Below are 22,110 nucleotides of genomic sequence, written 5' to 3' on the forward strand. Positions count from 1 at the left end.
TCCGGCGCACCTCTTACTTACCTCCGCTTCCCTGGCTCTGAGGTGGTCCGAGGGGGCAGCGCGGACCCCCTCGCCTCCTGCCGGGGCGGCCCTTCCTTCGCCTCGCGGGCCCAACGCGCGCGCCTCTTCTTCTCGGGCGCGGGAGGCCGGCGCAGCTCTTGGGGGGGGCGAGTGCAGGATGAGGCGCTGAGGGAGGGACACCCCCCCCGCGCGCGCGCCTTTCCGCTTCCGCGGCCTCCGCAGTCTCCGCCGCTGCTCCTCCGCCGCTCGCAGGCCGCAAGGGCGCTTCGGAGGGGGCGGGAGGAGCGGGCCGGCGAGGGAGCTGAGGGCCGCCTGCGCCCGCCCCGCCCGCGGAGAGCAGCTTCTTCAAGGGGGGCGCCTGGGGGGCAGCCCCCTCGCCGCCTTCCTCTCTCCGTCCCCGCTCGGTCTTCCCCCCGCGCCCTGCGCTGCCAGGGACCGATCATTGGGGCCTTTCGTTCCTGTCTTGAGCTCGCCTGCTGCCCTTCCTGCCGAGGCCTCATCCTGCTCGCTCCCCTTTCGCCCCTCGCCAGAGATCCCCGTCGGGTCCCAGCGACAAGGACGAAGCTGGGGGCGGCCCTTCTGCTCCAGCCCCCCAGCTGAGCCCCCAGGGGATCCGAGCACGGCTGCCTCCCGACGAGTAGAGAGCCCGGAGAGCCCAACTCCGCAACCCCATGAACACCACGGGGTTTCATTTTCTAGAAGTAGGCATAGGGTTCTGCTGTACGGCTGCAACCCCAGTAAGATGCATTATATTCAGCGGGGCTTGATGGATTGTTTATGTGTTTGTTTGTAAAGGGCTTCATAACGATGTGAAAAGTCATGTGTGTATCCTTTCAAAAAGTTCACCAATTTCAGCTTTTTCCTAATAGTTCTGAAATCTTCTTTCTCCTCTCCCCCTCCTAATTATTCTCCAGTGGATGCTTTGCTATGTAACTGATTTGAGTGTTTTATATTTAAGTTTATAGATTGGGCCATTAGATACTGTCTAACATACCTGTGGCCATCTAGAGATTGTTGGGACTCCCAGCTCCCTGCCAACTGTCAGGGATAATGAGAATTCTAGTCCCACAACATCTGGTGGGTCATAGATATGTAATATATTAAATTTACAAAATTCTAAAGTGCAGGTTATTAGTCGCAACACTAGATTTCTGGGTACTTACTGCAGGTCAGCACAAAACATATGTTTACTATACCATTCTGTTTCTGCAGGGGTGGGGAATCCTTTTATTCTGGCAGGCTGGATCCTGTGGACTCCTGCCCTTGACAGGCCACTTGGACATCAACCTTATAGGTTAGGCTGAAAGAGCCACTGCCTGAGGTTACTCAGTGAGTTTCATGGTGGAGTGGGAATTTGAACCCAGGTTTTCCCAGTGATACTCAGATACACAAGCCACTACATTACCTTGTCAACTCTAAAACTAAAGAGGTGTATTTCAATCCTTCAGTTACTGATAGTAATTTGCTCCTATAGCCAATGAATCTTCAGTCTGTGCAGAATTTATTTCTTTAGAGGGTTTTTTTTTTAGCAGGGGTAGAAATCTCCAGCCTGTGAGCCTAGTTAGCCCTCCAAGCCTCAGAGGTTTGCTCCCTGGGTTTTGTCTTTCCTGGGCCTAATGTACCATATTTTTTGCTCTATAAGACACACTTTTCCCCTCCTAAAAAGTAAGGGGAAATGTGTGTGCGTCTTATGGAGCGAATGCAGGCTGCACAGCTATCGCTGAAGCCAGGAGAGCAAGAGGGATTGGTGCGCACCGATCCCTCTTGCTCTCCTGGCTTCAGGGATAGCCGCACAAACCTCCTAAGCGCAGCGGGAGCACTCCTCCCGCTGTGCTCGGGAGGCTTCGCGTTGCTTTCACTGGGGAGGTGCTGTGCAGCTTTCCCTCTGTGCAGCGCCCCTTCAGCGAAGCGGCAGGAGAAATGGAAGGGGCTCCGTTTCTCCTGCCGCTTCACTGAAGGGGCGCTGAGCAGAGAGGAAAAATTATTTTTTTCTTGTTCTCCTCTAAAACTAGGTGCGCCTTATGGTCGGGTGCGTCTTATAGAGTGAAAAAGACATGGCGCTGAGCACAGGAAAGTCCAAGCCTCAGATAAAGGAAGAATTCTGAGCACCCAGAAAGCATGCTTCTGATTCTTCCTTTGCAGGTGCTTCTTGAACTTTGAGTTACTTGATATTCTGTGATGTCAGGGTGTGGAAAGGCGGTTGAGCCACCCACCTGCCCACGTGGTCTGCAGAGCCTGGACCAATTATGGATCTGCCCATAGGGACTTCCCACCCCTGACCTACAGCCGACTTTTCAGGGTACAAAACTCAAAGGGACTCACGAACAACATCAATGCACATTAAAACATACCCAGATTACTAAACCTGGGGGGGTGGTCCTTCCCCACAGGGCCCTCGGCAGTCAATAGCCCTGCAGCAGAGAAGACCTTCCAGCTGGAGCAGCAGAAGCCATGCTCCTGGTGTCTCCTGGCCTGCTTGGCCTGCTCTCCTGGCTTTCTGTTCACAGAGCAGTTGTCAAAAACTTCCTTCATATCTTGCAGCTTATTGTAATCTGACATGCAACTGCTTCATCTTCTCAGCTGCTTAGCCTCATTGAATTTGAGTCATTCTGCAGAAAGGCAGGTAGCAAAAACAAAATAATTTTAAGGAAAATAATATGTTTTGTCCTGTATGGCATACATCACCTTTAAATAAGTTATAGGCTATTTTGTGAAAACGAAGCATACCTAATATCACATGATCACCTCCCTTGGCTAATCCGATGGCTTGTTGTTGTTTAGTCGTTGTTGTTTAGTCATTTAGTCTTTGTGACCCCATGGACCAGAGCATGCCAGGCACTTTTGTCTTCCACTGCCTCCCGCAGTTTAGTCATATCCGATGGCTTAGTCATATACAAACTTGGCATGGGAGCATAACCTTTGAACTCCAGTTCATCTGGGCCTATGTCTAGCAGTGCCAAGAAGAGTTAGATCACCACTGTATTATGGGAGATTCTTCATGAGGAATAAGCTCTTACCAGGGTTGGGAAATACTTCAGTTTTCTAGGTGCCAGGATGTCTCAGTTCGCAGACAACAGAGCACTTTGGAATTATTTAGCCAAAGTATCTTCTCCACAATTTTCTGTTGAAGTGCTACTCTACAATTCTATGATTTATAAGTTGCCTAATACAAAAATAGTCTGCACACGACTTACAAATAAAATAAAAACACCAGTAAAAACATGCCAGTCATCACTAATAAACAACTGCAATAACTGCATCTGCAGCAGTGAAACATCAACAGTATAGGGGTCAGTATAGCTTGTCACAAGCAGTGAAATGCCTGGGAAATAGGAAGGTTTTAACATGGTGTCATAAAGGTCTTAAATTAGTGCCATATTAAGTTTGTGGGATATTTCATAGAATCATAGAATTGTAGAGTTGGAAGGAGCTGCAAGGGGCATCTGATCCAACCTTGCAATACAGAAATCTTTGGCCCAATGTGGGGCTCGAACCACAAACCTGAGATTAAAAGCCTCATCCTTTATGACTGAGCTATCCCAGTTTCCATTTATTGTACTGTACAGACAATATCAAATACCTTATAGCCACAGTTATGTCTTTTCACTTTGTCCTTTGTGAAATACCAGAAAAGCAATGTGAGTTGTCTGTAAAGCTGTCATTCTTGGTGGGCGGATCAAATTAGATCTCTATAGGTCTCTAATAATTTTGTTGTCAATTTGAAATAAGTCTGTTCTGTGAAAAAGCTAAATTTAAATAGAAACCATTAAGCCACAGTATCATGAAGAATTGAGAAATGTGTTGTCAGGTAGCACACAAATTCAGTGCAAAGCTCTTATAATTTATGCTGTTGGATGGAATTATTTACTTCATAAATCTAATAAAAGCATTTTTTTTCTACCTCTGGTATAATACGAACCTGGAACGTTGTGGCATTTTTGGTACTTCAGTGAGGGATAACACTATCAAAATACTTTGTTTGGGGGGTTTATATACCTGGGTTCAAAATACAGTGTGTCCCCCTTTATAATCCATGGCAGCAGGGGACTTGTTTTCCCTCTTACTGCATCAGTGTTTTTAAAATTGGAAAGCCTTGTTTTAAGCATGTGTGCACACAGTATGAATAGTACAGTACAGATGTACTTTGATACCAGAGTAAAAAAATTTCCCAAGAAACCGCTGTGAATGTCAATAGTAGAGAGGATAATTGAGATCAGCTTACTGCTTTGTCATTTTTCAAGGCAAGAACTCTTTTAAATAAGTCATTTTATTATCCATGTTCTAATTCAACTATCCAGTGTCCCTTTATTAACCTAAAAAGAACTTTTGTGAAGTTAATCTTCTGGAGCAGATTAAATGTTAACTATTCTGTTATTTTCCAGATTCATCCTAATAAAATAGATAGTGAATTAATATTGTACCAGAATCAAGTTATGAGAGAGGCAGATCTGTTTCAAGAACCTCTGGAACATACAGAAACTTATGAGAGGCAAATATGTGACAAGCCGGAGAGTTGAGAATCAGGAGCCTTTTCTCAGTTTAGCAGGTAACCAATTTCAGCTGAGCGACACCAGAAATTAACCTGAGACTGGAGCACCTTCCCTGGGTGGGATGGCTAAAAGAAGTTGGGGTTTCATGGCTTAGGGAAAGCTAGTGGTGTCCAAACTTTTTTCAAAAAGGGCCAGATTTGATGAAGTGAAGGGCCATGAGGGCCAACCAAAGTTGTTGAGCTTTTTATGATTTTACCCCAGGAAATAAACTGCCACAGGAGCTGGATTAAACTGACCGGCGGACCGGATTAAGCCCCCAAAAGTACCTTTCTGACCACTAGATGGTGTCGTGGTGCCAGAGGTGCTCACCTGACCCCTGGTCACTTGGGTCACTGATGCATCCCAAGATGGAGTGGAGGGACAATGCACCAACAGCCCATCTGGAGGTCAGCTGAACACTGTTTTTTAGAAAAATCATGCAAACAACAGCCACTGGTTGGGTAGGACTAAGGATCAAACCTGGCAAAGAGGAGCAATATAATCCTTTCCTCCCCTGCTGTGGTTCTAACAACAACAACAAAAGGCACATTCCTCCAAAATTGTTAATTTTCTTGGGTGCCAATGGGAGCTTACCTCCCAATGCACACAGCGGATTTAGAGGAGTTATGTTTGTCAGGATGGTGTCAAGGAAGGAAAGGGTTAACCCCCATTCCTACCTGCTATACATAATCCTAAAAATCCTTAGTGCCCCCTGTGGCTGCTATTGCTTTCTTTTCCTTTTTAAAAGTGACAAGAACAAAGTTTGGCCTTTGTTCTTTGAGTAGCAGCAGGTACAGGACATATGGTTGGAAGTGGATATTTTACACATTTAATTACCTTATGGAGTTTACTGCCACAAGGTGTTCTGATGGCCACTTGCTGTACAATAGAACATGACAGGTTAATCAAGAGCTATTGGTAGGCATCTCATTTTTGGCTGGTCTTGCCAAGGCAAAAATTGTAGTTTTAATCCTTTTCTTCTCAGGGCAAGCTCCCAGCCAAATGCGTTTCCCAAAGGATGAACAACTGAGGGAGCGTGCCGAGCTTGGCAGATGAAATGCCTCTGGTGAGCAACACCCAATGCCCCCTTCCACAAGAAGGGACAGCAGGAGGGGTCTTGAAGTTGCCCATCAATAGTTAGCACCTTGACACAGATTAAGCAGGCACATAGCTCTTAAAGTCTTCCCTGCCATGGTTCAAGAGTGGCTGGGGATGGGTGGGGTAAAATTATTATTATTCAGATGTATTTGTATTTAAGTGACAGTATTTTTTTCTAAATCTCCATCTATATGTATAAATTTGCAGGGGCATTTCTTATGCAAATCCCTGTCATATTTCATCCTCTGCTTTGATGCGTTTGTCCTCTCTTTTTTGCTATGCATAAACGACCACTTTATGGCAAGCGGGGAAGGAGTTAGAGAGCCAGCAGGTGAAAAAAAAATGCCTTCCTTTATCAGGTGGCTTCCTCCAAGTCTGTGGACCACTGAATCTCGCCGGATGCTATTCGGCAGTTGAATGCGCATGCATCCTCTGTGCGCCCCGAGATGCTGGCAGCCCACGCTCCCGGGGTCCCCGAGAAGGCCGGCTGCTCAGCACACGGGCTCCCGCGGCTTTGAGGCTCCTGAAGCGGCTGCCTTCCGCCTTTGGGCAGGCCTCTTCCGCGTGCCGAGCCCAGCTGCTGCCTTGGCTGCCTGAAGCCGAAGCGACCCGAAGGCGCCTCTGCACTCTCCCCTCTCCTAGCTCTAGGCGCTCGGGGCGGGGCGAAGCAGGGCGCAGGCGCGCGGCCTCGGGGCCTGAGGCGGTTGGCGGCGCCCCTTCCCCGCCCCCTCGCGCCGCCTCACAAGTCGGGGCCTTGCGCGCACGCGCCTGACAGGCCGCCGGAGCCGGCGAGCGAGCGAGGGAGCGAACGGGCGGGGGGAGGGAGGCGCCGGGGCGGATGGATGGATGGATCCCCGCGTGGCCTGGATCCAGCCCGAGCAGAAAGGCCCCGCCAATGCGCTCTGGATGCAGATCTGGGAAACCTCGCAGGGCCGCGGCGGAGGCGGCTCCGGCTCCTCCTCCTCGCCGTCTACGCCCTCCTCGCCGCCGCCGCCCTTCCCTCAGGCAGCCCAGGCCCGCCACTCCCTGTGCCGCTTGACGACGACGCCCGCCGCCAAGCCGCCGCCGCCGCCGCTCCTGACCGAGAGGCCGCCGCCACGGCCGCCGCCGCCGCTGCTGCTGCACAAGCCTCCTCCGGGGCCTCCGCCCTCCTCCTCCTCCTCCTCCGCGGAGTCCGGCGCTGACAGCCCCGGCGGGCCGCCTTCGTTCCCCTCGCCGCCGCCGCCGCCCTCGGGGTCTCGTCAGGCCTCGCCCGGGGGGAAGCCGGCGAAGCGGAGCGGGGAAGCGGCGGCGCAGAGCCCGAGGCCGGCGGACGCCTCGCCCCCGCCCCTGCCCGCTCGCCACCTCCACCAGCACCAGCACCAGTACCACCCGAGCCGAAGGAAACGGGAGAACAAGGCCAGCACCTATGGGATGAACTACCTGCTCTCCGGAGGAGGCGGCGGCGGCGGCGGCGGGCCTTGTCCCCAAGCCCAGCCCGCGCTCGGTCCCGCTCCGGGCACCCCGTGGAAAAGCAGGCAGCGCTACAGCCCCGGCATCCAAGGGTGAGCCATTCTGGGCGCTTGCTTGCGACGGGCTCCTCAGCTGTGCGGGGCCAAGACCCCTCGCCTGAAATTCCCCTCCCCAGTGATTACTTTTAGACTGGGGGGGGGTCCTATTCATAGATACGTTGTAGCCGTGCTAAGTCTGGACCCCTAAGAGGGGGTTTCTACTAAGGCTGCCTGGTGGCTGATTTTTGTAGGCTGAAAGTGCTTGGATGATTTTAAGACAAGAAATGAATCCTAACAGTAAGGCATTCTCGATTGGACTGACTGAGAAATCCAGTAAATTGGCTTAGGACCTCCATTTAGAATAATAGAATTGTAGAGTTGGGAGGGTCCACAAGGGTCATCCAGTCCAACCCCTTGCAGTGCAGGAATCTTGCCCAACATGGGGCTCAAACCCAGGATTAAGAGTCTTATGTTCTATTGGCTGAGCTATTAACAGAATGAGACAGGAAGGATGATTGTGGGATTTTTCAAGGTGACCTGTGTCTTAATGCAGGGTCGTCTTTGCAGAACACATGTGAAACTTTCCTTTCTATATACACTTAAATTGGGGTCTAAGTCACTTTGTGATCAGTGGTCATACTTCAGAGTAAAATGAGGTTGTGGCTGAAAGGTGTCCACTTTCCGTGAAGCCTGTAGTTAGGAATGGCTGTTCTGCCCATGTGTTTTAGGTGTAACAGTTCAAAATTATTTTTCACCTGGTTTAGTATTATAGCTATGAGACTGAGCTTCAAAGGAGGAATTCCCTAGTACACTAACAATGAACTCCGTAGGTAACCTTTGGAGAACCGCTCTCATCCCTGCCCCAGTATATCTGCAATATTAGGATAGCGCTGACTTACATTGCGGTTGTGATTGTTTATCACCTGCCCTTCATCCTAAGGTCCCAAAGTGGGTTACAACAATTAAAACAATGTTAGAAACGGCTTACAATTCCAGAAATGAGGGGAGTCTTAAAAATATAAACATCAACTGTCAAAGCCCAGGTTGTAAGAGGTTTGTCTTCAACATTCCCTGAAAGTTGTACAATGAAAATGCTAAACAGACCCCTGTGGGGAAAGAGTTCCATATCTTAGGGGCTGCCACAGAGAATGCCTTCTCCCACACCACTGTGAGCTTCTGAGGACAGTGGAACAAACCAATAGCAGCTCCTCTGACAATCTTTGCATCCCCAAAAGGACTGTTATATAGATTGCAGGCAAAGTTGCACGAATTTTGGCTGGCCTTGGTAGTGAGATAAAATAGTTGCCAGGACTACTCCTGTAGATGTAAGATGTTGTCCATAGTAAAGAAATCAGAGACCTACCCCCCACCACTTAAAGCTAAAAAGGTGAAGGGGTTTGTTCTGCTACTGCGCTCCTGAGGTTCTCCAAGTACAATAATACACAAGCAACAAATCTCCCCCTCACCTTTCTCTCTGCCTTGCAGCTGAAGAGGGGAAAACAATTGGAGGCAGTAAAATTCTGAATAATACCAGTTGCTAGAAATCACAGGAAGGGAGAGTGCTCTTGTGCTTTAAATCTGCTTGCTGGTTTCCTGCAGGCATTTGGTTGGCCACTGTCAGAAGAGGATGCTGGTCTAGATGGGCAGTTGGCCTGGTCTAGCAGGCTTTCTCCAGCTGCTAGGTTGGGATGAAGGCGGGTTTGTCACACATGCCAGAGTGGAACCTCTTAACAATTTTTTGCATTGTATCTATAAACTTTGAGGTGTGCACCTGTTAAAGGCATAGCCATCTATCAGCAGAAGCCTTAGGAGTTTGTGGAGGGGAGTTTTATGTGAAAGGGGTTGCACCCTTGTATATTTTTTCTAGTACTGAGGAATGCTCTCTTTTATTAGACAGCAACAGCATCTGTGTATACATGTGATCTCCATAATCTGGACCAGCAGGAAATAGTTTGTTACCCATTGTAAGCATAAGGTTGTCAGAAGTGGTTGTCTCTCTATTTTTATCTTATGCCACACTCACATGGCAGCCATTTTGTGTTATGCCATGCCTTCTCCATGGCTGCTATGTTGCGACTGGTGCCCCCAGCACACTCTCAAAATTTGAAATGTGCTCACTAGTCCAAAAATGTTGGCAACTGCTTTATGCTATACAGTGATTGAGGGCACAGGGCCTGAACATGTTACCACTTTATGTAATGAGGAGGGTCTGAAGAGTGGGAAAGGGAAATATGTCCCTTTTATTTTCTTTTTCCTGAAGCACCCCCTGTATTGCAAAGATCAGTCTTTTAACCCCATGACACGCATTCATTCACACACACACACACACACACACACACACCCCGTGGCCTGGTTCTAATCCTCAATATTCCAGGATACTGTAACATGTTAGTGGCTTGAGCAGACCTTCTCTCCTGAACTGTGCTAAACATTTTGTAAGCCCTGAAATCTTACAGGATGTTTTTTAAATTTCTTTTTTATTTTTGAAAATTTACAAACGTTATGTGTACATACAATACAACCTGCGTCCTAGAAGATGCCTAAGAATGTAGATTTTTGATCCTATTTTGGAATGGCCTTGATTTGCTGTCAAACTAATTATGTGAAGCGATGTTGCACACCTAAATGTGTATATTAGGAAAACTTGTATCACACCTAAAGCACTAATCAAGGAGCCATAATTAGCTGCAGCTGTCAAATATACACAATGGCAGAACTGGGATTGCTCTTCCATCTCATAATGTGGAATGACCCTAAGATGGAGCTTAGAAAGCTACAACATCCCTTACAACTAGTTGTCCCAGTCTCTCTCATGTGCTCTATTATTAAGCATACTTTTGATACATTGATGGGACTTGTGTAATATTAAAATTGTGGTTGTCCCACATGTTTTAATGTGTGTACATGTATTGGGAAGCCATTGTCATTCAGTTGTATGTGTGAGAGAGTTTATATTGGATTATTCCATGTGGTTTGTACACTGTCCTACATGTCACATGAGAAAGACATAATGTATGGCCAAGGTTATGCCATGAAATAAAAATCCATTGACAGTTTACATCCATTGACAGTTTAGATCCTGTGATCAGTTCCTTAACTCTAATATCAATACCCAGAATCTATAATTTGTTTCCTGTAGTAGCTGTTGTGCCTATCATCCTTAAATATCTGATCCTCTGAGGCCTAGTTGAATTAATGATTTCTACTGCAAATCAGTTCTGAGTGTTAATAATAATAATAATAATAATAATTATTTATTTATTTATACCCCACCCATCTGACTGGGTTTCCCCAGCCACCCTGGTTTGCTCCCAACAAAATATTAAAACACGATAAAACATCAAACATTAAAAACTTCCTTAAACAGAGCTGTGTTCAGATGTCTTATAAAAGTCAGATAGTGTTTATTTCCTTGACATCTGATGGGAGAGTGTTCCACAGGGCGGGCACCACTACTGAGAAGGCCCTCTGCCTGCTTCCCTGTAACCTCACTTCTTGCAGTGAGGGAACTGCCAGAAGGCCCTTGGCTGATCGAGGCCTAACGATGGGGGTGGAGACGTTCCTTCAGGTATACTGTTAGGATTCAGAACAGTACTCTGGTTTATGAATAAAACATATTCATATGTTTGCTGTCTCTGTACACACCAGAAAAATACCCTTAGAGTATACAGACAACCCTAGTTAAAAAACTTTCTAAATGTATTTAGTGCCAAGGCGTTAATATTTGTTAAATTATTCTTTACTCATTATAATTACAGTCATACCTTGGTTGTCAAACTTAATCCGTTTGACTCCCGAAACAGTTCGAAAACCAAGGCGCAGCTTCCGATTGGCTGCAGAAACTTCCTGCACCCATTTGGAAGCTGCGTCGGACATTCGGCCTCCAAAAAACGTTCACAAACCGGAACATTCACTTCCGGGTTTGTGGCGTTCGGGAGTCAAAACATCCAAGTATCAAGGCATTCAACAACCAAGGTACAGCTGTACTGCAGTTCACCAAAACTCATTTGTCTTTTCAGGTTGCATATTTTGCTTCCTGCACACAAACTGCTTTCTAGGAATGGAATTTCCTCCAAATTACATAATAATCATTGGAAATTGCTTTTTATAGAATATTCTAGTTCACACTGTTCTAAATTCAAATTTGTGTACTTTTTCATACCAATGGATGAATTTTCAGACTACAGTGGTACCTCGGGTTACAGACACTTCAGGTTACAGACTCCACTAACCCAGAAATAGTACCTCAGGTTAAGAACTTTGCTTCAGGATGGTAACAGAAATTGTGCTCCGGCGGCGCAGCGGCAGCAGGAGGCCCCATTAGCTAAAGTGGTGCTTCAGGTTAAGAACAGTTTCAGGTTAAGAACAGACCTCCAGAACGAATTAAGTTCTTAACCCGAGGTACCACTGTAATTTAATGTACTTTTTCATACTAATGGATGGAAGTTTCGCTTTAGAAACCCAGACTTGGATCTTAGGTATAAATAATTTTTTTAAAAAATTTATTCTTCCCCATAGGCTTCATGAAGAAATAATTGACTTTTATGCCTTCATGTCCCCTCGTCCTGAAGAAGAAGTCATGAGAAGAGAAGTAGTGAAAAGAATAAAAATGGTCATCAAAGATCTTTGGCCTACAGCAGATGTGAGTACATCTCAGACTGGTATTTTAGGTCCCCAAGCTCTTCTCATCTCCATTCTCACCATAACGTGGGTGGACTGGGCACAACATAGGGTTGACTTCCTTATGTCTTCTGACCCAAATCAAAAGCCTTGGGGTAAACAAGGTTTCTTTCTAAGCGCTGTGCCACGTTGATGGCTTCCATAGGATCCTTAATACCTTTTGTCTCTGTTTATTTAAAATGATGTATACAATGCTCTCGGCTAGCATTCAGTAGATCCAAAGTGTTGTGGAAACTTCCCTTATTATACTAAATTTATCCCCCCCCCTGAAAACACATCAGTAGGCTTTTTGTCATAAAAGCCATCCCAATAAAACTATTTATATTTATGACACTGGAGGGACAGCTGTGCACTGCTTCAGATATTGTGACCACATTCATGTCTCTTAGCCTTAAAGCTGGATATGGGGATAGGTGCAGAGAGACAGTAGTCGGAGTGTTCCACTGTGATTTGCCATCTATGAAAATGCTGCTTTGCACTGTCCCTTCCCAATCTGGGCACATTCTTATTAGGAAACATTGAAACCTTTATTGTGGTATGCCTCCTTTTCAGAATCTGTTTTGTTTTTGATCTTTGTTACTGATGAGACGCCTGCCAGAAAAATCACAGTCTTGGTAATAAATATTACAAAGCATAAATATTTGTCTTTCCCTGTTAATTCAGTTTTATAAATTGGTTTCATTCAAGTAATAGGAATGTGTTGAGGGCTCCCTCATCCCCATGTAGGGTTTCTGACCTCCTGGTTTTCTGTAACCTACAGTTTTCCATGACAACTGAATCAAACAAACTCTTGGTTAGAGTAAACCAGTAAAGAAATAATTCACTTCTGATTACCAAATCATTTGATTAGCAATTGAGTAGCATGACCTTTTAAGCAAGCCAGTTAGTTTTTGAGTGGAAGAAGCAAATAACAGTAAAAGGAACTGTTTCTGAAGATAAAGGCATGTGGATTTCCGTGAGGGATTTTTCAGTTCAGCGTTCAGAATTGTGAGATCTGCATTAACTTTGTTTTTCTTTTGCAGGTTCAGATATTTGGAAGTTTTAGTACAGGGCTCTATCTGCCAACTAGGTAAGCCTTGACTAACATTTCCAGCTCTCAGTGTATTTTGTTAATAATGCTATCATACAAAAGGGATTTTTTGTTCTTCCCAGTCTTAAAATCAATACAGGGAAGACACCAAAGGAAGGGGAAGGAAATTGAATCGGGGATAAACATGCCATTATTTCCGTTAAAATGAACTTAGGTTTAGTATGTACTATGTAAAACGTAGGTTTACATAGTATGGTATGTAATGGGAATATGTTAATATATCTTCATTATATCCGTCCTTGAATTTGGCATAACTTTTTAAGCTAAGTCTTATTTAGCAGAATTGTTTGTGTGATACTGACTTTTCACTGAGGTGTTTCATAGCATTCAACATATCACATCACTATGTATGCTAGCATTTTAGACTTCTACTCTGTAATATTCTGGCAGATACAGAGTAATGATTATGAATAATAACTGACCTTAGCAATTGTTTTCCAGAGTTTAAATATTTCTATAAATGCAGAAAGGAAAGTATGTACACATGTAGGCAGTAATCTGGGCCTTTTAAAAATTTAACCTGATTGCCAACATTATGTGACAAAATACACAAAACACACAAACACTTATACCTGTGTGTGGTGCTCTTGGTTGAGGCTGTATTGTAATAACTTCACAGTCTGTTATCCTGTATTCATTTTCCTACTTTTAGAAGCCCTCCTATTCTGTTTGAGGGGATTAGTAGTAAGGTTAGTCTACTGAAGACTGAATTTAACAATCTTCAAAGGAATATTAATGTGTAATCCTCTAATGAACCTTTATGTATGTTGTATTATCTATAGTGATATTGATTTAGTCGTTTTTGGGAAATGGGAGAGCCCCCCTCTGCAGCTTCTGGAACAAGCACTAAGGAAACACAATGTGGCTGAGCCATATTCAATTAAAGTACTTGACAAAGCTACGGTAAGTAACAGGAACAAGCTATATTCCATTTTAGAAAGTCAAGCTATTTAGTATGATTTTTTTTTAATGCAGCTATTTTTATGCTGTGTTGAATCTCAATACTTCTGCTTCTGAAGATGCAGGTTTCTGACTCAACGGCTTTATCTGAGTTTGTAATAGTAGTATTTGAATCCTAAACTTATTTTTTATTTCACAAAATGTATATGATCATAAAAACCTCAAAACTGTTTATAAAAGGAGTAAGTAGGATAATAAGATTATCTAAACAACAACAACAACAAACAACAACAACAACAATAATAATAATAATAATAATTTATTATTTGTACCCCGCCCATCTGGCTGGGTTTCCCCAGCCACTCTGGGCGGCTTCCACAGAAACCAAAAATACACTAAAATATCACATATTAAAAACTTCCCTGAACAGGGCTGCCTTAAGATTTCTTCTGAATGTCAGGTAGTTGTTTATCGCTTTGACATCTGATGGGAGGGCGTTCAACAGGGCGGGCGCCACTACCGAGAAGGCCTTCTGCCTGGTTCCCTGTAGCTTTGCTTCTCGCAATGAGAGAACCGCCAGAAGGCCCTCGGCGCTGGACCTCAGCGTCCGGGCAGAACGATGGGGGTGGAGACTCTTCTTCAGGTATACTGGGCCGAGGCCGTTTAGGGCTTTAAAGGTCAACACCAGCGCTTTGAATTCTGCTCGGAAACGTACTGGGAGCCAATGTAGGTCTTTCAAGACCGGTGTTATGTGGTCTTGGCGGCCGCCCCCAGTCACCAGTCTAGCTGCCGCATTCTGGATTAGTTCTAGTTTCCGGGTCACCTTCAAAGGTAGCCCCACGTAGAGCCCATTGAAGTAGTCCAAGCGGGAGATAACTAGAGCATGCACCACTCTGGCGAGACAGTCAGCGGGCAGGTAGGGTCTCAGCCTGCGTACCAGGTGGAGTTGGTAGACAGCTGCCCTCGATACAGAATTGACCTGCGCCTCCATGGACAGCTGTGAGTCCAAAATGACTCCCAGGCTGCGCACCTGGTCCTTCAGGGGCACAGTTACCCCATTCAGGACCAGGGAGTCCTCCACACCAGCCCGCCCCCTGTCCCCCAAAAACAGTACTTCTGTCTTGTCAGGATTCAACTTCAATCCATTAGCCGCCATCCATCCTCCAACCGCCTCCAGGCACTCACACAGGACCTTCACCACCTTCACTGGTTCTGATTTGAAAGAGAGGTAGAGCTGGGTATCATCTGCATATTGATGTACACTCAGTCCAAACCCCCTGATGATCTCTCCCAGCGGCTTCATATAGATGTTAAAAAGCATGGGGAAGAGGACGGAACCCTGAGGCACCCCACAAGTGAGGGCCCAGGGGTCTGAACACTCATCCCCCAACACCACTTTCTGAACATGGCCCAGGAGGAAGGAGCGAAACCACTGTATAACAGTGCCCCCAGCTCCCAGCCCCTCTAGACGGTCCAGGAGGATGTTATGGTCAATTGTATCAAAGGCCACTGAGAGATCCAGCAGAACTAGGAAACAACTCTCACCTTTGTCCCTAGCTCGCCGGAGATCATCAACCAGCACGACCAAGGCAGTTTCAGTCCCATGATGAGGCCTGAATCCCAATTGGAAGGGATCCAAATGGTCTGCATCCTCCAGTTGTGCCTGGAGTTGTTCAGCAACCACTCGCTCAATCACCTTGCCCAAGAATGGAAGATTTGAGACTGGGCGATAGTTGGCCATACTGGCCAGGTCTAAAGATGGTTTTTTAAGAAGCGGCTTAATGACCGCCTCTTTCAGCAGATCTGGGAATGTTCCCTCACAGAGGAAAGCATTCACCACCCCACAGAGCCCATTGCCCAGCCCTTCCCGGCTTGCTTTTATTAGCCAGGATGGGCAAGGATCAAGGAGACAGGTGGTTGGTTTCTCGCGTCCAAGCAGCCTGTCCACATCCTCGGGGGTAATGGATTGAAATTGATTCCATCCAACTTGACCAGACAGGGCTCTAGCACTCTCCCAACCCAGCCCTGCTCCCACGGTGGTGTCTAGCTCCTTCCGAATATGAGTGATTTTATCTGCAAAAAACTTTGCAAAATTGTTGCAGGAGATCTTGGGGTCTTTACAAGGCCCCGGTGGTAAAGGTGGTTCCGTTAAATTGCGAACCACCTGAAAGAGTCTCCTGCTACTATTTTCTGCAGATGCAATAGAGGCAGTGAAAAAAGTCTTCTTCGCCGTCGCTATCGCCACTTGGTAGGCTCGAAGTTGAGCTCTAACCTGTGTCCGGTCAGATTCGGAGTGAGTTTTCCGCCACCGACGCTCTAGCCGTCTCAGCGATTGTTTCATCGCCCTCAGCTCCGAAGAAAACCACGGGGCTGTCCGGGCTCCATGCAATCGGAGAGGGCGCTTCGGAGCCAGACAGTCGATAGCCCTGGTTAACTCCGCATTCCAGCGGGCCACCAGGGAATCAGCTGAAAGGCCATCAACATGGGATAAAGCATCCCCTACCACTCTCTGGAAACCATTTGGATCCATTAAGTGGCGGGGGCGGACCATCCGAATTGGTCCCACCTCCCTGCAGAGGGGAAGGGTCGCGGAGAAGTCCAGTTGCACCAGGAAGTGATCTGACCATGGCACTTCTTTTGTTTCACTTTTACTTAGTGTCAGATCACCCACGTCACTAGAGGTGAACACCAGGTCTAAGGCATGTCCATGACTATGAGTTGGGCCAAACTTATTCAGGGACAGCCCCATGGAGGCCATGCTTTCCACGAAGTCCCGAGCGGCCCCTTGTAAGGTCGTGTCGGCATGGATGTTAAAATCCCCTAGGACAACCAAACTAGGTGTCTCCAGGAGAAAATCCGCCACGACCTGAAGCAGCTCAGACAGGGAATCCTTGGTGCAGCGGGGAGGCTGGTACACCAATAGGAATCCTGTACTGCCCCTATTGCCCAACTTCCAGAACATGCACTCAGAAAACTGGATCTTCCCAGTAGGACGCCTGGTGCAAGCTAGTGACTTCCTAAAAATCACTGCAACCCCCCCTCCCCGCCCACATGACCTGGGTTGCTGTGCGTAAGAGAAACCTGGAGTGCAAGCAGCGGCAAAGACAGGCCCATCTGCTTCCTCCAACCAGGTCTCTGTCACACATGCCAGGTCAAATCCTCCATCCACCATCTTTCTTTTTTTTTAAAGATATTTATTGAAATTTTCAAAAAATAAAAAGAAAACAAAAAAGAACAAAGAAAAAAACACACACATATGATTACAGTCCTTTCTTTCAATAACATATTTCCTTGACTTCCCCACACCTCCCCTTCTTGTATTCCAATTCAATTTTTAGTTCAGCAAGTTCTTATCCCCAAATTTTACCTTATTATATTTAAATCCTTTTAGTTAACCAATTTTAACATAAACCTCAGTCTTTATACATCAGTACTTATTCTTAATATCTTTTCTAAGATCGACCCCAATTCCCTTTCACGAGTTCCCCATTTTAATATAAGTAACAGAACAAAGTATATAAAAACAAAGTATAATTGTACAGCCTTTGGATACCCAAAACCCCACTCCCTGCCTTTCCCGGTTTCAAGCTCCAAAAAATGTCCATCAGTCTATCTGCTGTCAGCCTGGTGACCTCACATCCGAGGCTCTTAGGTCTCTCTCAAGTCCTCTCTGCCGGTTTTTTTGGTAGCCCTTAATATTAAACACCAAATCTCGGAGAAGCTCTGACCCAATAAGGTCTATGCTTCTTCCAGCCAGACCTCCATATTTAAAATTGTAGTCCAAATCTTGTTTCTTACTTCTTTTAAGTCCAAATATCCCAAAAACTCCATCCACAATCAGGTCATGGATGGCAGTGGTTTTATTCATCACTGACCTGGCATTACACAGCAACACCTTCAGGTCATGTGGGTTTCCCCTGTTGATTCCAGTATCCATCTGGTCAAGGCCAGACCCGGAGGCAGGGATAGTCCTCAAACAACGACTAAACCTGCTTCCTCGGTAATGACATGGTCTGGTCTTAGCGTAACTCCTCCTCCTGCCCATGATCACCGAGATCGGATGTCCCAGTGCTCCCCCCCCCCCGTGAAACTTGTCCCAGCCATTGTGTTGGCTGGGGCCCCACTCCCAGGCAGCCCTGATCCCGCCCTTTAAAAACAAAGCACAAACTATACAAAACCAATGAAACAACAAAAAACAAAAACAGAACAATTATACTAAAATTAATCCCCAACCAAATATCCATCCCACCCCCCCCCACCCCAACAAAGGAAAAAAGGAAAAAAAGAAATAAAAATTTAAATTGCCACCAACTGCTTGAGGACATTTTGAAACACATTAACCACTTGGAACAGGGAAGCAATGGCAGAACACTTCCCACACTTCCCCAAAAGTTTGTTCCAAATAAGGGCCTGGGCCACGCCCCCTGGGCCAGTTGGAAAAGGCCCTGGAAGGGAGCAGGCCCTGCAGTCCTCACCACAGCCGATGGTTAAAACAGCTAATTGAAACATTCAAATCAGCATTTTTTCTCTTTTGTAACTAGACATGCCTGAGTAGCACATAAAAACTGTATTTAACGTATTATTTGAATTATTTTTAAAATCTTAGGATTATTTTATAGTAATTTGGTTACTTATTTTATAATCCATTTTGCAATTATTGATGTGCAGAAAATACCAGATGTAGAGTTAAACTTGTTTTGGTTATCCTGCATCTTTTCTTTGAACATTTCCATTTACCCATCAATGGCCTGAAACCTCTTGTAAATTTCTTCAGTAAAACTACTACTTCACATTCATTGTTCAAATATAGATCTCATTGATTAGCAGCACTTCAAAAAAAAACAAAAACATTTTTCTTTTCCTTTCTTAGTTCAAAATAACTTGCAAATATATTTCATATTTCCTTAAAAATGCTTCCCTTTTGGAAACTTCCTTGTAGTTTTCTCTTTTGTTGGACTTCCTATCAAATTCCCAGTATTGCAATTGATTCATGGCTATCACTGTTTATGACTGTCACTGTTCACGAATATGTTCTCCACAAATTTAATAAATAACAATAACAACAACAACAATAAATAAAAATAAAAGTTGCTTGCAGTTTTCATTATCTTGATTAATTCTTCCAAATTAGCTCACCTCATTATATGTGGTCCAAATAACCTAAAACATAAGTGTTACATTTCTGTTATTATTCAGACTGATCGCTCAATAGTTAAGTTTGTTATAATCATTTGTTCATGTGATACAGATATACTCTACATGCCAACTTGAGAACCATTTCTGGGTCCTGATATAAAATCTTCAGTCCTACCAACCATAAACTTAGCCATTTGTTTGCCTTTGTCTTGTTTGATTTTTCGTCCATGAGTTAAGGTCCTGACAACTTCGCTGACAAATGGTGTTCAGTGTCTATACTGCCCCCAGCTTTGCTGATGCTGACACTGGAAGATTCCTCCTGGCACATGCTAGGCTGCCTTTAGCCTGTGAGTCATAGCTTCAGAGGATTTGCAATAGTTAGCACACTTCCCAGACACATCTAGTTTGTAGGCTGCCTTTGTTTTGATGGTGCCTTGGGGCTTTAGTCCTTATTGTCTTACTGTGTCATTTTTTCTGAAGTTAAGTGGTCAAATTATACATCTCCAAATTTGTTTTGAAATGCTGGTAATATTGGTAGGTCCAAGGGTTCAAAGGTTCAGTCCATCACTTGAACTCTCAGTAAACAGATACAGATTCTGTATTTAGACTAGAGCATCACTGTAAATGAGCTGGTGTTTGATGCCATAATAGTAAATGTGCTTGGGAGTTAGATAGAGCCTGTGGTGTGAATAGACATGTACCCTGTTTTTTAAAAGATTTCTATGTCTAAGACACCAAATCTTGAGTTTTGGTGTAAGAAACTTGGTTGTACATGAAACTCTCAGCAGGTGATTCAACTCTGATCCTGTTTTATTTGGAGAGAGTGACTTTAAAAAGTGGTGGAAGATTATCTTACCCAGGGGATTTCTTTTTTCAAAGACAGCATGGTGAATCTTCAAACTCTTTGTCACCCTGCCTCATAACAAAAACTAATAAATTATGCAAACCCCCATGTTTACTTTATTAAAATATTAATATCCCACTTTTTAAACTTACAGTGAGACGCACAGTGCTAACAATATAGACCCAGCTTGCATGCTGTGTTGAACTAATGGCTTAACATGAGTGAGCAAAAGTATGAGTTCTCAGAGTGGAGATTGCAGCTGCAGCACTCTTCCCCCATTTGGTGTCATTCTTCCCAGGGCTAAGCTGTGTTTGACTTAATGTTATGTCTGAACCAGCACTTGTGCTTTGCCTCGCTCTAGAGCGTGCGTTGGCAAATTAAGGCCCGCGGGCCAGATCCGGCCCAATAGCCTTCTAAACCTGGCCTGTGGCGTGGATCTGCTTGTTTGGCTGCGCCAGCGTGCGCATTCTTTCCCTCTCCCTCACACGGTGGCGGTGGCACCTCCTCTCTCCTCCTGACTTCTCCCCGCCCTGTGGAGGAAAGGGGCTGGACTTTGATTGGTGCCAGCAGCATTGTTTCCCTCTCATTGGTGCCAGCGGCTTTCTTTCCTCCTCCCTCCTGGCTTCTCTGCGCCGCCATTACTAAGCCAAGATCACCAGGGAGGAGGAGGAGGAGGAGGGATGGGGCCAGGCTGCCAAGAGGTGACAATGAGCTGCCGGAGGTGAGCGGGAGTCCCCGGAATGGTGCCTTTGGGAGAATCAGAGACTGAGGTACGGAGGAAAGAACCGGAGGAAAGAACCGCTCCTCCTTTCCAGCTCCCACCCCACTCCCCCCACACAACTACACCCAGCCCCATCAGCTGCCAGTTCCGAGGAGGGCTGGGGCCGCCGCCAGCAGCAGCAGCAGCAGCAGCAGCAGGAACTGCTGAGTGGGTGAGAGAACTGGGAAGACCAGAGCTGCTTTTTCTCCTCCCTTCCTTCCTCGTCCAAGGAGCGGGGCGGGGGGGGGAATGGTCAGACGCCTCCCGTGCTTGCTTCCTAGCTTGCTCTGGTCCCTGACAGATGATGATGGCCTGAGCCGGCGGGGAGGGTCGGAGGCTGCTTTACCAGGCTCTGGTGCTGGTGGTGGCGGCTGCCAGCTGGTCACGGATCCCCCACAGAGGGAGGAGAATGAGGAAGAGGAGAGGAGATGGCAAGGAAAGGGGCAGCATACCTCCTCTTTCCTTTTGCTGCCTGACCCCCCTTCATGCTTTCTGTTTTTGTTTTTTTTTAAATAACCACAGGTCTTCCATTCTTGCCTTTCTCTCCCACACCCCGCATCTCATTTCTGTTCTTCCTGGTCGTCTCCCCCCGCCCCCAATCTTGCCACAGCAAACTTTCCTCTCAGGCGCAAGTGGCCTCCTCTTTCCCCTCCAACCTTTCCATAACTCCATAGGGTGGATAGCAGGACTTTTGGAAACGGCGGTAGGAGGTGGGCCTGTGTGGTGCTGGTTGCAATTCTTTCGTGTTCTTTCTTGCCTCTGTAAAAAACAACAACCCCACCCCAGATTGTATTGTTTTTCTTGTTTTTTGTGCACTACTAATAAAATAGGTGCAGTGTGCATAGGAATTTGTTCATATTTTTTTTCAAACTATAATCTGGCCCCCGACAGTGTCAGAGGGACACTGAATCGGCCCCCTGTTTAAAAAGTTTGAGGACTCCTGCTCTAGAGAGACCATAAACTGAAACCAACTTTGATTACTTCTTATAGTTTGTTTGGGGGACACAACACAGAGCCAAGCCATGACTTAGCCTTGGACCAAAGCAGGAATACAGCAAATGCAGTCTCCTTCCTGGCGACATGCTCACTGTGCTAAGCCATGTTTTGACTTAGCATTACATGCAAACTGGGCCAAATAACACAGTAGGGAATCAGCATCATATTTATTTTTTGTTAAAGTTGTTCATCACTTTAAAAAAAGTAGCAAAGTGACTTGCAAGAAAAAATATACAAAAATAAATAACCTAAATAAAAATACAAGACTGAAGCATAATATTTAGCAGCAAGTTTCAGGGGCAAGCCAACCCATTTTCCTGCTAGAATAAAAACTTTTTGGTCTGACATTTGAAGACTATGTGGGAAACGACCAGTCTGATCACTCAGATCAGGGTGACCCAGCAGAGATAGCTCTACCAAATACCTACCAACTGTATTTGGTGGTGGGACACAAAACAATGCCTCCCCAAAACTTTGAGTTAAATAGACATATTCATACACTAAGTGATGGTTCTTAAAGATTAGAGCTTTAAAAACAACAACCAGCACTTTGAATTGGGCTCGGA

General features: G+C 45.8%; 2 protein-coding genes across 4 annotated transcripts in view; one reads left to right on the forward strand and one right to left on the reverse strand.

Moving 5' to 3' along the window:
• MTRF1 (mitochondrial translation release factor 1) overlaps positions 1-7,180 on the reverse strand; it is a 35,623-nt gene extending 28,443 nt beyond the window's left edge. Inside the window, exons 1-2 of one of the 2 annotated variants that reach the window (XM_083624333.1) lie at positions 1,777-1,885; positions 22-1,735 (exon numbers count right to left, since the gene is read on the reverse strand). The gene's annotated coding sequence lies outside the window, so the exon portion shown is untranslated. Of the gene's footprint in view, positions 1-21; positions 1,736-1,776; positions 1,886-7,070 lie in introns of those variants that run through there. The other variant, XM_083624335.1, reaches the window with a different exon arrangement.
• Positions 6,318-22,110, forward strand: part of TENT4A (terminal nucleotidyltransferase 4A) — a 31,015-nt gene continuing 15,222 nt past the window's right edge. Inside the window, exons 1-4 of one of the 2 annotated variants that reach the window (XM_083624317.1) lie at positions 6,318-7,192; positions 11,657-11,780; positions 12,841-12,887; positions 13,691-13,811. In XM_083624317.1, coding sequence (XP_083480443.1) covers positions 6,495-7,192; positions 11,657-11,780; positions 12,841-12,887; positions 13,691-13,811 — 990 coding nt within the window. In that variant the 5' untranslated portion in view covers positions 6,318-6,494. The remainder of the gene's footprint in view (positions 7,193-11,656; positions 11,781-12,840; positions 12,888-13,690; positions 13,812-22,110) is intronic. The other variant, XM_083624318.1, reaches the window with a different exon arrangement.

The sequence above is a fragment of the Podarcis filfolensis genome (genome assembly GCF_964270895.1).
Source record: "Podarcis filfolensis genome assembly, chromosome: 7".
NCBI lineage: Eukaryota > Metazoa > Chordata > Lepidosauria > Squamata > Lacertidae > Podarcis > Podarcis filfolensis.